The 12,372-nt window shown below is 40.6% G+C and overlaps 1 protein-coding gene across 1 annotated transcript in view; it reads left to right on the plus strand.

Moving 5' to 3' along the window:
• The first annotated feature begins 2,786 nt into the window (after positions 1 to 2,786).
• LOC148224294 (uncharacterized) overlaps positions 2,787 to 12,372 on the plus strand; it is a 95,879-nt gene continuing 86,293 nt past the window's right edge. Inside the window, exons 1-2 of the mRNA XM_088162767.1 lie at positions 2,787 to 2,875; positions 8,543 to 8,669. Coding sequence (XP_088018893.1) covers positions 2,787 to 2,875; positions 8,543 to 8,669 — 216 coding nt within the window. The remainder of the gene's footprint in view (positions 2,876 to 8,542; positions 8,670 to 12,372) is intronic.

The raw sequence follows: 12,372 nt of genomic DNA on the forward strand, positions 1-12,372 counted from the left end.
GCAGAGGCTGGATAAGGTCTCACTTTTATAGCCACCAATTAACTAAGTCAGTGTTTAAAAGTTGCCCTGTTACTCACAGATATTCATCTGTAGCCATGCTAACTTTGTGAACTCCATGCAGCTGTAGATGCTTGTCTTTACCATTAGTATTTGATTAATATATCTCAAGAAATGCAGTGAAATAATCTCCTATTCTGGAGCATGTTCCAATTCTATTTTCTCAACTAAGATCCTCTCATGCTCTTCCTTATCCTTGTCATGGTATATGTGGGCAATCCACATCCAGCTGTGGATGGCAGCTGGCCCACCTCACAAGACAGCTATGTGCAGCTGTTTTTTCAAGAGATGCCAGGTGGTCAGTCAGTTGACAGGCTGTCCATATTGTTTTTAGCTGTGGGCAGAAATAGCGTTCTGTGTCTCTGCAGTGGGGAAATAGATGGAATGACAATCCTGTTTTAGCCCTTTAAGCATACAGCAGGAGCAGGAAGATCCCTCTTCATGACTCCATGCTGTATGTAATGGACATCCCTCTGTGGTGGATCCTAAGGTGTCTATAGCAATGATCACAGTAACTTACATATTAACCTTACCAGCCTTATCTGGTGTGACCACATTACAAGGTGTACAAGTTGGAACTATTTTTCAATCTCACTTAGATTCCTGGGGACAGTGGCAATCCAAGATGCAGAGCTTTCCCAAGCCTCCAATTGAAAGTGATCATGAGGTGAAATGGAGCCAAGAGCTTGAGTCCAGAGACTTGAGCTGTCATAAAGACCTTGTCCTTTTTGCAGAGGATGCATAGGAGGCCATGAGAAGCGGGATAAATGACAGTGCCATGGCACACTTTCCCATGAGAAGCACAGCCCTGCTTCCCAGGCTTCCTAAGAGTCCTCTCTGATGGCTGTGCCAATACATTCTGCACTGCACCCCAAGACAGATGGAGGCCAAGCAGCCTGACCTACCTGGTATGGATGTGAGACTTTTCAGCAACTGTTGACTGCAACAGACAAAGATCATGCTGTAAGGCAAAATTACTCTTTTGAGACAGGAAATGGATAGAAATGGGATTCAAAGCTGATGCCCAGAAAAGGTAATGGTAAAAAAGCATGCATGCAGTCTATGAGCATGGATTCTTTGGTCCAGCAGGTGCCAGTCTGCTGCATTTGCAGATGGTATATCAAGGGAGCCCCAATGGCTAGTTAGAGCAATTCCTGCACTAATGTGAACAGAGATTTTGATTTCACGGTCTGAAATAAAATGACCCAAATATAATTATGCAAGCTTATTAATTTATTTGCTATGGGTGGGTAACCCTTCATAGTCTATAGCAGGAGTTACATGAAGGGCCAGGGGGATTAAAGCTCAAATTTAGCAGAGTTGGATTCCTATATAGAAATTGGAAGAAACGAAGCACTAAATTGCATGTTTTATGATTATATCTTATTAAGAAAAAATTAATGCCCAACTTTGAAAATACATTCTGAACAGAAGCAGTATAAAAAGAACAGCCTCATGAAGGTTTGAACTGAATTATATATAAGCAAGTTATGTCCTCCTGTTCAGTGCTGGAAACATGGACAAATCTTGAAAGTTACCAGCTCAGGATGGCTAATATAACGTGGGATTTCTGTTTGCAGAGGGAATTTCTACAGTGGTACCAGAGGAATTACTGGCAGATTTAGTAAAGCCAAGGTAGTGCATAAAGCATGTGTCTTGGTTTTGAGACAAATTTCAGGAAAAAATGTCCTGGAATGAGCATTTCCTCTAAGGAGAAAGGGCTTCAATAATTCCCTTTTCTTCTACCAATGAGAGAAATGGATACTAGGGGGTGAAAGTGAAAAAACCCAGTTTACTAACAGAGGGGGGGGGGGGAAAAAGAAAGGTGCCTGCAAGGCACAGAAAAAGAAAGGAAAAAATCGAATAAATGCTAGATATTAAAATTGTGCATGGCAGCTTGTGTTCCTCTTGATGACATCTGATGCTTTGTCCTCAGGGCCCTGTGAGCATTTCAGATTTCAGTATATGGAAGTATTAAGATCCTTCCCCTACAAAGCAGAAAGGGGGTTAAGACTTCTTCCATTCCCAGTGCAGTAGGCTGTTATGATAAAAGGTGTGTGCATTGAGTGAATGACTATGGCCTAAACACACTGCACTGTATTTGAAGGCTTAAACAAGACATATTTTGTCCCACACAAAGTCAAAGAGCACAGGGAGGAAAGAAGTTGGGCACTTAGTCTGGATGCAGCCACACACATGTGCAGTGTTTGCTGGCACTCTCAGGAAACTATTACATCTATGTGCCAGAGTGGAGGAGCCACTTGATCAATGCATAAATTACAGAATCCATTAGGATCACAGAATGTTCTGACTTGAAAGGGACCCCAAGCATCATCAAGTCTAACTCTTAAGTGAGTAGCCCAGATATTATAGTATCATTTTCTTGCATGCAAAAGCTGGCCCTGTAGGCCCTCCCAGCTGGACCTAGAGGTAGTCAGGACCTTAGAGCACCTCACAAGGGCATGAATTTGATTATTGTGAACTTGATTTGAGCCTGAGAGCCACAAGCAAGGGAACTGTACACCTGCCTCAACTCTTCAAACTATCTCTTGAGGGCTTTTATCTTACATAGTAATACAAAATACTACTTCCTGTTTCTTCCTTCAAAACTGTCTTGATATGTGTGATAGAAAATCAAGGGAGAAGACTTTCCAGCAGGGACAAAATTAAACCTCATTCATTTTTTTCCATTCATTTTTCTCCCTACTTTTTCTGTTCATGAGGAGGATATGTATGATGACTGTGTCAGTGTCAATGGTGGAGTTCACGACTTCACCACAAAAGATATTTCATACCTGCATTCTGGTGGCTCCAGAACGTAGGCCTGCTAATAAACTTCATATTAGATAAGATGTTTAAGTGTCTTTCCTCAGAAGAGGGAGCTGTGAGGTTAAACCCTTTTATGTAAAAAGAATATCAGACTGGAACTCACTTCTTGGATAGGTGTCCTAAGGTGATGGGAAAGGACACTCTCCTGTGCCTGAGGTGTGATAATGTTCCAGCTCTTCTTCCAGAGTTACTACTTAGATTCCTTTTCTGTGGTACATACAGCCAGTGGGAGATAGCAAGTTCCAAAGCTCAGCATATGCAGTAGTATTTATAGAATTTTTTGTGCCATATACTGTAATTAGGACTATCCTTGATAATGGTGATTTATCAAGCCTTTTGATGGAAAAAAGCCTTGCTATGGGTCATTAAATTAAATGACTACTTTTTTTTTTTTTTTATGAGTGTCTGGACTAAGACCCATGGCTGTAACACTCTCCTAAATTGGAGTAAAGATTATGCATTTGACTTAGGCAGTAAAACTGAATCCTGCAGGTGACTATTTGATTGCAATTCATAGAAGTTTATTATAGAAATGTACGAAGGAATAACAGCATCACTTTAGGAGAAGATAAAAAAACTCCTGACCCTAATCTTTTCTCTGCACTGAAATGAAACCCAAAGTTATTCCAAATTAATTTTATAGAGGGAGTCTTATCAGGTCTCTACTCATGCTTGACATTTTACCAAGTTCTCTCCCTTCTGGTGCTTTTCTCACAGGATACAATGAAATTTAGCATTCATAAATTGCTCAGAGTCTTTTGTAAAATCCTAGCCCATGATATCAGGACTTTCTTTCCTTATTCTGAAGATCTTGTTCTAGAATTGAGATCTTTGATCTGTCTCTAGCTGGGGTCTGCTTGCCATTGCACCCAGATCCCACATCTTCCAGGGCAGGTAAGTTGTTGAGGATACTTCAGCACCACAAGACACAGTGAGCAATGGGCTTTTTGGTGGTGGTGATAAGGGGCATGCAGAGGAATGTGAAGACCATTTTATGCCTCAGTGGCTTCTGTGCTATATAGAAAGGTAAGATAGAGTAATTTATGTTGAAAAAGAGCCTTTAGAACATTGAGTCCAAACATAAACCAAACACAACCAAGTCCCCTCCTAAACCGTGTCCCTAAGAGAGCATACCAAACTCATTAGTAGTAGTTTACCTTACTACAGTAGGTAGCACAGATAAACTAGCTTTGCAATGCCAAGCTTGAGGGCTGCTCAGTGCAGCTGCAGCAGAATGCAGCTCAGCTGGAGGTGCTCAAGTAGCTCACACACACCCATGCTACACTAGCTTCACCCTTTAGTGGCATAGAAGCTGTCGGGTTTAAAGCTCTGCCTGCATGATCTCTGCCGTCAGTGCTGTATACCCCAAGGCTGTAGAGAAAGAGTGGGAACAGGGATAATAGAAGGCTTTGGTTAAGCATTTAGCTAAGGAATAGATGTGAGCCTTCAATTTTCCCCTAAATCTTGAGATGTTCAGTGGTACTGCTCAGCTTGTATGAAGCAAACTGTAGGAGAAAATAACTGACTCTGCTGGGGAAGAGGTTGGGTTGGCAATGGTTAGGTTAAACCTCTACTCTCAGGAAGATGCTTATGAGAAGCCCACTCACCATGGCTGCATGGGCTGGTAATTTTAAAAGTGGAGCTCTTATCTGATAGCCTTTCCACGATGTTTTCCCCTAAAACCTGCATTTGGCTGCCAAAGGACAACTGATGTACTGGTGCTGCTGCTCCCACAGTGCCTCACTAATAACTCTTCTATTGCATAACAGAGCTCCTCATCAACACCTCATGGCTGCGGGGTCAGGATTTAATTAAAACATCATAAAGATGTCTTTGGGGAACTGGACACAAGATTATTTTAAATGCAATGCAGTATTGCAGGAAAAATGTGACTATTTGTGTGCGCCTGGTGCACAATTCAGGTGACTAGCAAAAACGTTGGATCAAGTAGATGATGTAGAATAAACTTGGTTTCATGAAAATAGACATAAGGCGTACTAATTTCCAGTATGGTTTTGTGAGCAGCATTTGGTTGAATTCTACTAGAAAATAAAACGATGGTGCCAAAATAAGTGTGCTGAAGCCTGAGAAGGGGAAGGAGCAAAATCGGGAGTCTACCTACTTGAAATCTTGTTTGAAACACCTTAAAAGGTTTCTGATGTCAGGTCAAGTTATAAACAGAACTTACTCTAAAAAATCCTAGGAACATAATTAGTGACAAATTTAATTTGTTTAATATTTTAATAAAATACCAGAGTATGAAATGGAGAAGTACAAACTGCTACCACAGTTATCACTATACTTTCACCTAGAAAATTACAAGGCCTATATTTCTGTCTCTGGTCCACTCCTTTTAAGTCACATGTGGATATGTGATATCTCCTGCACCTCTGGTTTTGAGCTTTATTCCTGACAGACTTGATTCACCACCAGATAACTCAGGGACACCCCCTGCCTTGTCCCCTCCCTCTCTCACACACAGACCAGAAAAAAGGTGACAAAGGCATTGTTGTCAATCTGTTGATTGGATCATTTTAATTCTTAAGAGCCAGAACCACTAAAACTATTTAAAATCATAAAGGATCCATAAGACTTTTACAGGATTTCTTTTTTTAAATTACTGCTCTATCATCCCCAAGTATCTTCACAGAATTTAGCTGAAATCAGTGGAATTATGGCAGCATGAAATGGAATTTCTCTTTCCAGCCTGTCTGGGTTCCAGCTGGTACCACTGCTCACTGGTTCCAGCAGCAGTGCTAGTTCACTGCCCATAGGATAAAGTGCCTTATCATGGTTTTGAGCCAGAGCTGCAGACTGCCAAGGAAGAGGAGGACTTGACGCTGCCTGCCATTGCTGCAAATGATGCTAACTCTATTGATTTCAGTGGCATCAGGCAGCTTCTGAGCTAGAGGGAATGCCTGACCTGACAGAATTGGTTCATGTGTTAGGAAGGACAATTTTATTCTCCTAGCATCCCTGGATCATATACAAGGGGTTACACAAAGAAATGCTAAAGGAAAGAGAAGGTGAAACATCAGTTGTTTGGGATTGGTCATGCATTTTGTATGACATTTACTCTTTTTCCTACAGGAAAAACTGTAGAACAGTGTTTCCTTTCTACCCCAAACTAAGGTTCATGGCCAAGTTTTTAAATATACCTATTCAAATCAACCATTTAGGAAATTCGTAGCTTAAGCCAGTCAACCCTCACTAAGCCATATTTCCTCTAGTAGGAAAAATCATATCTTTGGGGATAATATTCTATTTATTAGGTTCTCAGGGGAAATAAGAGATAAGAACTGTAAAGATGAAGTTGGCAGCCAAGGCTAAGGATAAAGACTCAAAAGAAACCCATGAATTCCCGAGGGAATGTGCAAATTCCTCTAATAGACCTGTGTCATCTTTACTGGAAGCTGTTTAAACATGACTAAGATTGTGAATGTTTGGCTGTACAACTGTGCCTCTGTTAGAGACTAACAGTGGTTTCAGTGGGTCAAATGCCTGACATAATTACTGCCTGGGGTCAGGGTGCTTCAGAGGGCTTTGCTCATCCCTCATACAACTTCTCCCATGCCACAGTGATGAATGGCTACTTCACTTCTTCAGCACCACCAGTTCTTTGCTCACACCAGCCAAGGGACTTTCTCTGCTCTGTGAGTCTGTAGGATTTAAAGTGGAGGCTTTTATCAGATGTCCATGAAATGCCTTTCTGCTCCCTGCACTTCTTCAAAAACCATGACTGGTCTACTTGTCTTTCATCACATAAAATTCCATTTCCAGTGCATAGAATCCTTGGGTCTCAAGCAAGTGTGTGTTCTGAAGCATTAAAATGCAAACCTCAGCATGGCACTCATGAGGGTCAGGTGTCCTCTTGCTGTCATTGTTTTCCTTGGGCCTTTCACACTAGTAACTGTAATGGTTTTTGCAACACTGTAAGATGTAAATTTGAGTATTAAATATTATATTCCCAGCTTGGATTTTGTTTTCTCCTATCTCACCTGTGGCTAATTTTCACAAGTTGTTGTATAAAAGATTCTGCCTCATTTTTTCCTGAATATATTTCTGTCCTGGTTAATAGGCAATGTTAATTATGTCAGCATAAAGAGACGTACTTTTTTTTCCTTCATATTATACACATTCCTTAAGTGCATTTGGCTTGCCTCTAATCAGAAGCTGGCTTTATGTGTTCCTTAAGGAATAATTAAAAAGTGGGGTTTTTTTTGTTTGGGTAATTGATTTGGTGGAGGGTTTTCAGCAAGCAGCAAGGAAAAGTTTTCTCCATCCCACAGGCTGGTTATGAAGTCACCTGTACAGACAATGCTTCTTTATCCAAAATTGTAATTAATTTTCTAGATATGAGACATTCATCTGTCTATCCATGCATCAATTATTTATATTTGAAAACATTGCTATGAGCATTTAAGTGATATGATGTTCTCACTCTGCTGAGAGAGTTTGTCAGCCAAATGTGGTTGGTAGTGTGCATTGCTGCACAGAATGTGGATGCTTAGCCTTCTCTGCAGCATCCAAGAATGTCCCATATATTTGATAGTTCATGGTCCTGCTGATTTAAAATTTATCTAAATTTACTTTCTGAGGTAATCTATTGATAGTGTTTTCCTCAATATTTTTCATTCCCATGTCAAAATGTCTTCTTGAATTTGCAAGAGACTAAAGACATACCTGCCTGGTCTTGCCTCCCACCCTTCTGTCCCTTTCTCAGGAGTGATTCTTTCCAGTCTCTGCTTCTCCTGTTCCTTTTCTCTGATTTTTGCAGGAGTACAAAGGACATGGAGATAAAGAGATGGGTGACCACACTTTCGGAGATGAAGAAAAAAATCTACATTTTTTAAAATAAAAGGATGGAATAAAGTGGCTTCTTTTCTGTGTATGTAAAGGGAATTTGGAATCTCATCCATCCCTTATGGAACCACATTTTATGACCTCTGAATCTTTCTCTGTGAAGGTTCTCTGAAGATGAATATGGTTCTGTCATAGGAGTAAGTTTTGTTTCTGAGGTTGTGTTGTGGGTTTTTTTTGTTTTTAATAGTGTGACATGGCATTCAAAGTCTAAATAATGCAATGGTTTCAGAGGTGATGACCAGGTTTCATTTACAGTTCTGATGCTCAAGGGCCCAAACTAACTGAGAAAGTCACCTAAGTCCTGAAATGTGCAACTGAAGGCACACACATTTGAAGCCTCAGCTCTTGGTGTTTCCAGGTCATCAGCAAAGTTTCACTAAATGACATAGAATTTAAAGAAATTCCAATACCTAGAGAATGAGACCAAGTGCTTTCTCTAGATGCTTCTAATGCATTTACCATTACAAAAATCCACTCTCAGCAGTGAAACATGGAGTAAGGGTTTGGCAGATTTTCCTTAATGTTTAAACTTTTTGTAACTTTCATAAAAAAACCCAACAAAGAAATATTACAAATAATGTTGACTGTTACCAATCAAAATATCAAATGCTTTTATTGTACAATAAGGCAGTGATAAAACTAACAGAATAACAGTCAGACGTAAAAGATTACGTAAAAGAGTGTCTGGTTTTGGCCAAGGACAGGTTAATTTTTTGCAGCAGCCATGCAGAGGCAGAGTCTGGAGCTGTGTGGGTGTGGCCAAGACTCTAATATTATTCCATACCATCTTAAGTCATTGCCAGGAGCTGAGGGGCAAGAGACTCTTTTGCTTTCAGGAAAAAAGGGTGTTCCTTTATGGTCGAGGCCGAGCATGGTGGACAAAGGGTCTGTCCACCTTTTTTTCCATCATCCCAGGTTTGGTGAGCATTTTCTATGTACATCACCCTCTTTGTACGTTTTTGTTACTAGTATGTTGCTGTGACTGTTAGTCTTCTTACCTCGTTGCTGTTTCCAGTAAATTGTTCATATCTCAGGCCAGGATTCCCCAATTTAGTACTACCCCTAAAAGAAAAAACAAACCACGAGCTTCTCCCCTCCCGCACTTCAGTTACTTTTTGCACAGTGGCACAATTTGATTTTGAGCAACAATGGGCAGTGCTTTCATACCCACATAGTCAAAACTAGGCTACAGCATGGTGGTCAGGGCACTCTCCAGCTAACTGCAGAGTGACATGTCATCACATTCCAGCCTCTCATCTGGCATGCACACAGCATTTTGTACTGCTGGAGATGATGTGTTTTCAGATGAATTTAGGGTTTCTAACAGGTACAGTGTGAAATCTTATCACCCAGCCCCAGTGTACCTGAGGAATAGGCACACTGGAGCTGCTCCAGTCTGCACACCCCACCCTGGGCATGAGTAGGCTCCAAAGTAGGAGCCATGGGAAACTGCTCCATGGAGTGACAGTGCCAGCTGTTTAGGGTTTTCCAGAATCAGAGGGATTGCATAACTCTGTGTCACCCTGGGGCAAGGGAGGAAGTCTGGTGTTTGCTCTACTCCCAAGATGAAGTGAAACTCTTGAGAGAGCAGAATTGACTTCTCCTTGTCTATTCATATAACATGAAACTAGACATTGTCTGTCAGTACTTGTATTGTAGATCTCTCAAGCAGAGCCAGATACCTTTGCATTCTGCACAGATACTCTGAGTTTATGTGGATAAAAGCTCCCTAAGGAGGGACCATGGCCCAGATCCGATAAAATATTCAGGTTTCTCACTTCCCACTTAAATCAATGATCAGCTATTTACTGCCAAGCATTTGAGGAGTACTCCTAGTACCTGGAAAGATCAAAGAGGAGCAGGACCTTAACTTGATAGTGAGATATTTGTACAAGGAACAAGGTATTTCTGGAGACCAAGACATACATGAGGTAGAAAAATAGACCAATAGAAAGAGAAGAGTCATAATCTAGATTTTGGAATTAATAAAGGAATTCCATGCATCCAGAGCATTGTCTGTGTGAACAATGATTAGAAGAAGAACAAGAGAAATCAAGAGTAATATTACTTCTGGTTTATGATAATTATATCATTCTTGCATTACCACAGAAAATCAATCTAAATGAGGATTATCAAAAGAGTTGAATTTACATTAAAGCACCAACACAGCAGCACCAATGATGAGAACAGTAAAAATCTTAATCTCAGATTGTTTTGAGAAACAACATAAAATACTGTAAAAATGGATGTGGCTGGGATTACCCAAGTACACTTGGAAGAAGCAGGAACGAAGGTGATCTGAGGAATTAGATCAGAGATTTGAAGTTTATAAAAAATGAGAAGTTTCTAGAGAAAAAAGTGGAAGACTAAGATCAGAGACATAAAAGCTAAGGGAGAACAGGATTTGAGGTATGTTGAAGTCATTTGAGAGAGCCATAAGGGTGAAATATTTGACAATTATGAGATTACAAAGGTCTTTTTTTGTGGACTGCTAGAGAGGTATTGGAAAGAATCTAGGATAGAAGTGGAGGAAAGGACTTCTGATGTTTACTGCAGGAAGCATTGAATAAAGCTGAAAGGGAAAAGGAGAAGCTAATGAGAAAGTGGGGAGTGGAGAAGCAGAGCCATTTTTTTTTTTCTCTCCTTAGACTTACTGTGAAAGAGGAGCCTCAAGAGACTAGGCTGCTGAGGAGTAAGCTACAGAAAAGTTGTATAAGAGTTGGTGTCATGAAATGTAGCATCTGTAGCAGGTAGATGTCTGTAAGAGCAGGGGAAGCATCAGTGTTTGGCTGAGAGGAAGTAAAGTGGGTGGTCCTTTCCAGGGGCAACAGGAGTTCTGAAGGAGCTACAAATGTGGTAAAAACATGAGGGAGAAACACATGAAGCTGCAGATCAAGGAAACTCATTGGTACTGAGGTTGACATCTCAGATGAAAGGCTGAGATGTAAAGAACCAGGAGAATCCAGATCTAAAGGCTAGAGAGCAAGGCTGATGGAGAGGAATTGGAGGGATAAGAGAAAAGAAGTATCAGCTAGAGTGTTGTGTAGAGGATAAAAAATGAGAAAGGGAAAGAGGAAAGGCTTAGAGAGGAGGTCAAACTTTTCCACCACAGCCAAAACTAGGAAGGGGAGAGGGAGAAAAGCCTTCTGTAAGAGAAGGTAGCTGCAGACAACAGAGAGACTTAATCTTGCTAGAAGGAGGTTTTAATAACTCCTGATGGAAAACTGGGAAAGCCTGCTTCCTCAGTTCCCAGAGGGTAAAGGGAAGGAGACAGAATAAACTTAACAGTGTCTGTGAAGAACTTAGATGCAAGGGGATAGGAATGTGCCATAGGGAAAGAAAGTAGATCATAATACTAAAGATTTTCTTTTCAAAACCCCATTAACCATATTCACAGCAAAGCTGTGAGAGATTGAAGCACAGAAAGGTTTCAGGAGACACTACTTTAAAATATACCTGCCAGGATCCAGCTCTTAGAAAATAATTTTAATTTCCCCTGATCTTGTCTGGATAGAGTTCAAAAGCCTTTTAAATCTTGTTTTGGCCTTCTGCCTTCCCAACTGTTTATTTCCTATGACTTTTATCCAACTCAAACTTCAGGAGCTATTTCACTGAGCTGTTTAAAATTTAGCTGAGACATTCTGTCTTTCTTAGACCAATATCTTAAATGACTGGAACTCCATAATGGTATGAATCTTTTTGTGACAAGTGAAAGGAAATGGTGATGCTGGTTGCTTACTAAAAGCCTAGTGTCAGACAAGACAGTCCGACTTATAGACAACCTTCAAACAGCTGACAGCAGACAGGACCTTCTGTCCTGCAAGCTTTTGATACAGTTCCACATGTTTTTTTCATCTAAAATCAAGACTAAAAAGTAAAAATATAAAATTTGAAGCTTCATACAGTAAGGTTCTGTGAAAATTTTTGTTGTAACTTAAATTTTCAAAATGTTAGCCTCTACTTAGTTATGCATTTACCTCCAAAACTGAATGAAAATCTCTGGAACCCTTGAGGCACAGCAGTGCATCTGCTGCAGATGACACCTCACAGCTTCAGAGTAGAGGTTTTCCCAAGTGCCATGGTAGGGAATTGTTGGTAGATCACAGCAGTTATGTGGAAAACACAAGGCTGTTTGAACAGAGAAGGGCCTTCTAAAGAGAGGAAAATATTTTTCTGTGGGGGTTTGTGGAAACGGTGTTTTTCTAGGTGATCTTTCCTGGATTTCTTCACCTCGGGGACGTTTCTGCTCAAGAAAGAGCATTGCTTCCTATGTGAGCTTGGCTTGCCTCAGCCAGGGGTGGGTGGCAGAGGAGCGCCTTGCACCAGGGTCCTTGGGGCTCCAGAGGGCTTGGAAGGGAAGCACCTGGCCCATTATACTTAGAATCAGAGTAGGAAATTGGAGTGACCAAGGAAATAGCTGTGCCCTTTAGGTTTTTTCCCCTTTTTTTTTTTTTTTTTTAGTATATAAAAAAAGTCCTGAAAAGTAATTTCATTTTTCAACTCTTTACATTGACAAATCTTTTTTAAATTGTTCATTGAAACCTGATGTAGATCAGAAGAGAACTAATGAAATGGAGAAGTCGGAAGACTCAAGTGGAGGGAAGCTCAGGAGAGAAAACACCT

This window comes from Sturnus vulgaris, chromosome 3 (genome assembly GCF_052056855.1).
Source record: "Sturnus vulgaris isolate bStuVul1 chromosome 3, bStuVul1.hap1, whole genome shotgun sequence".
NCBI classification, from domain to species: domain Eukaryota; kingdom Metazoa; phylum Chordata; class Aves; order Passeriformes; family Sturnidae; genus Sturnus; species Sturnus vulgaris.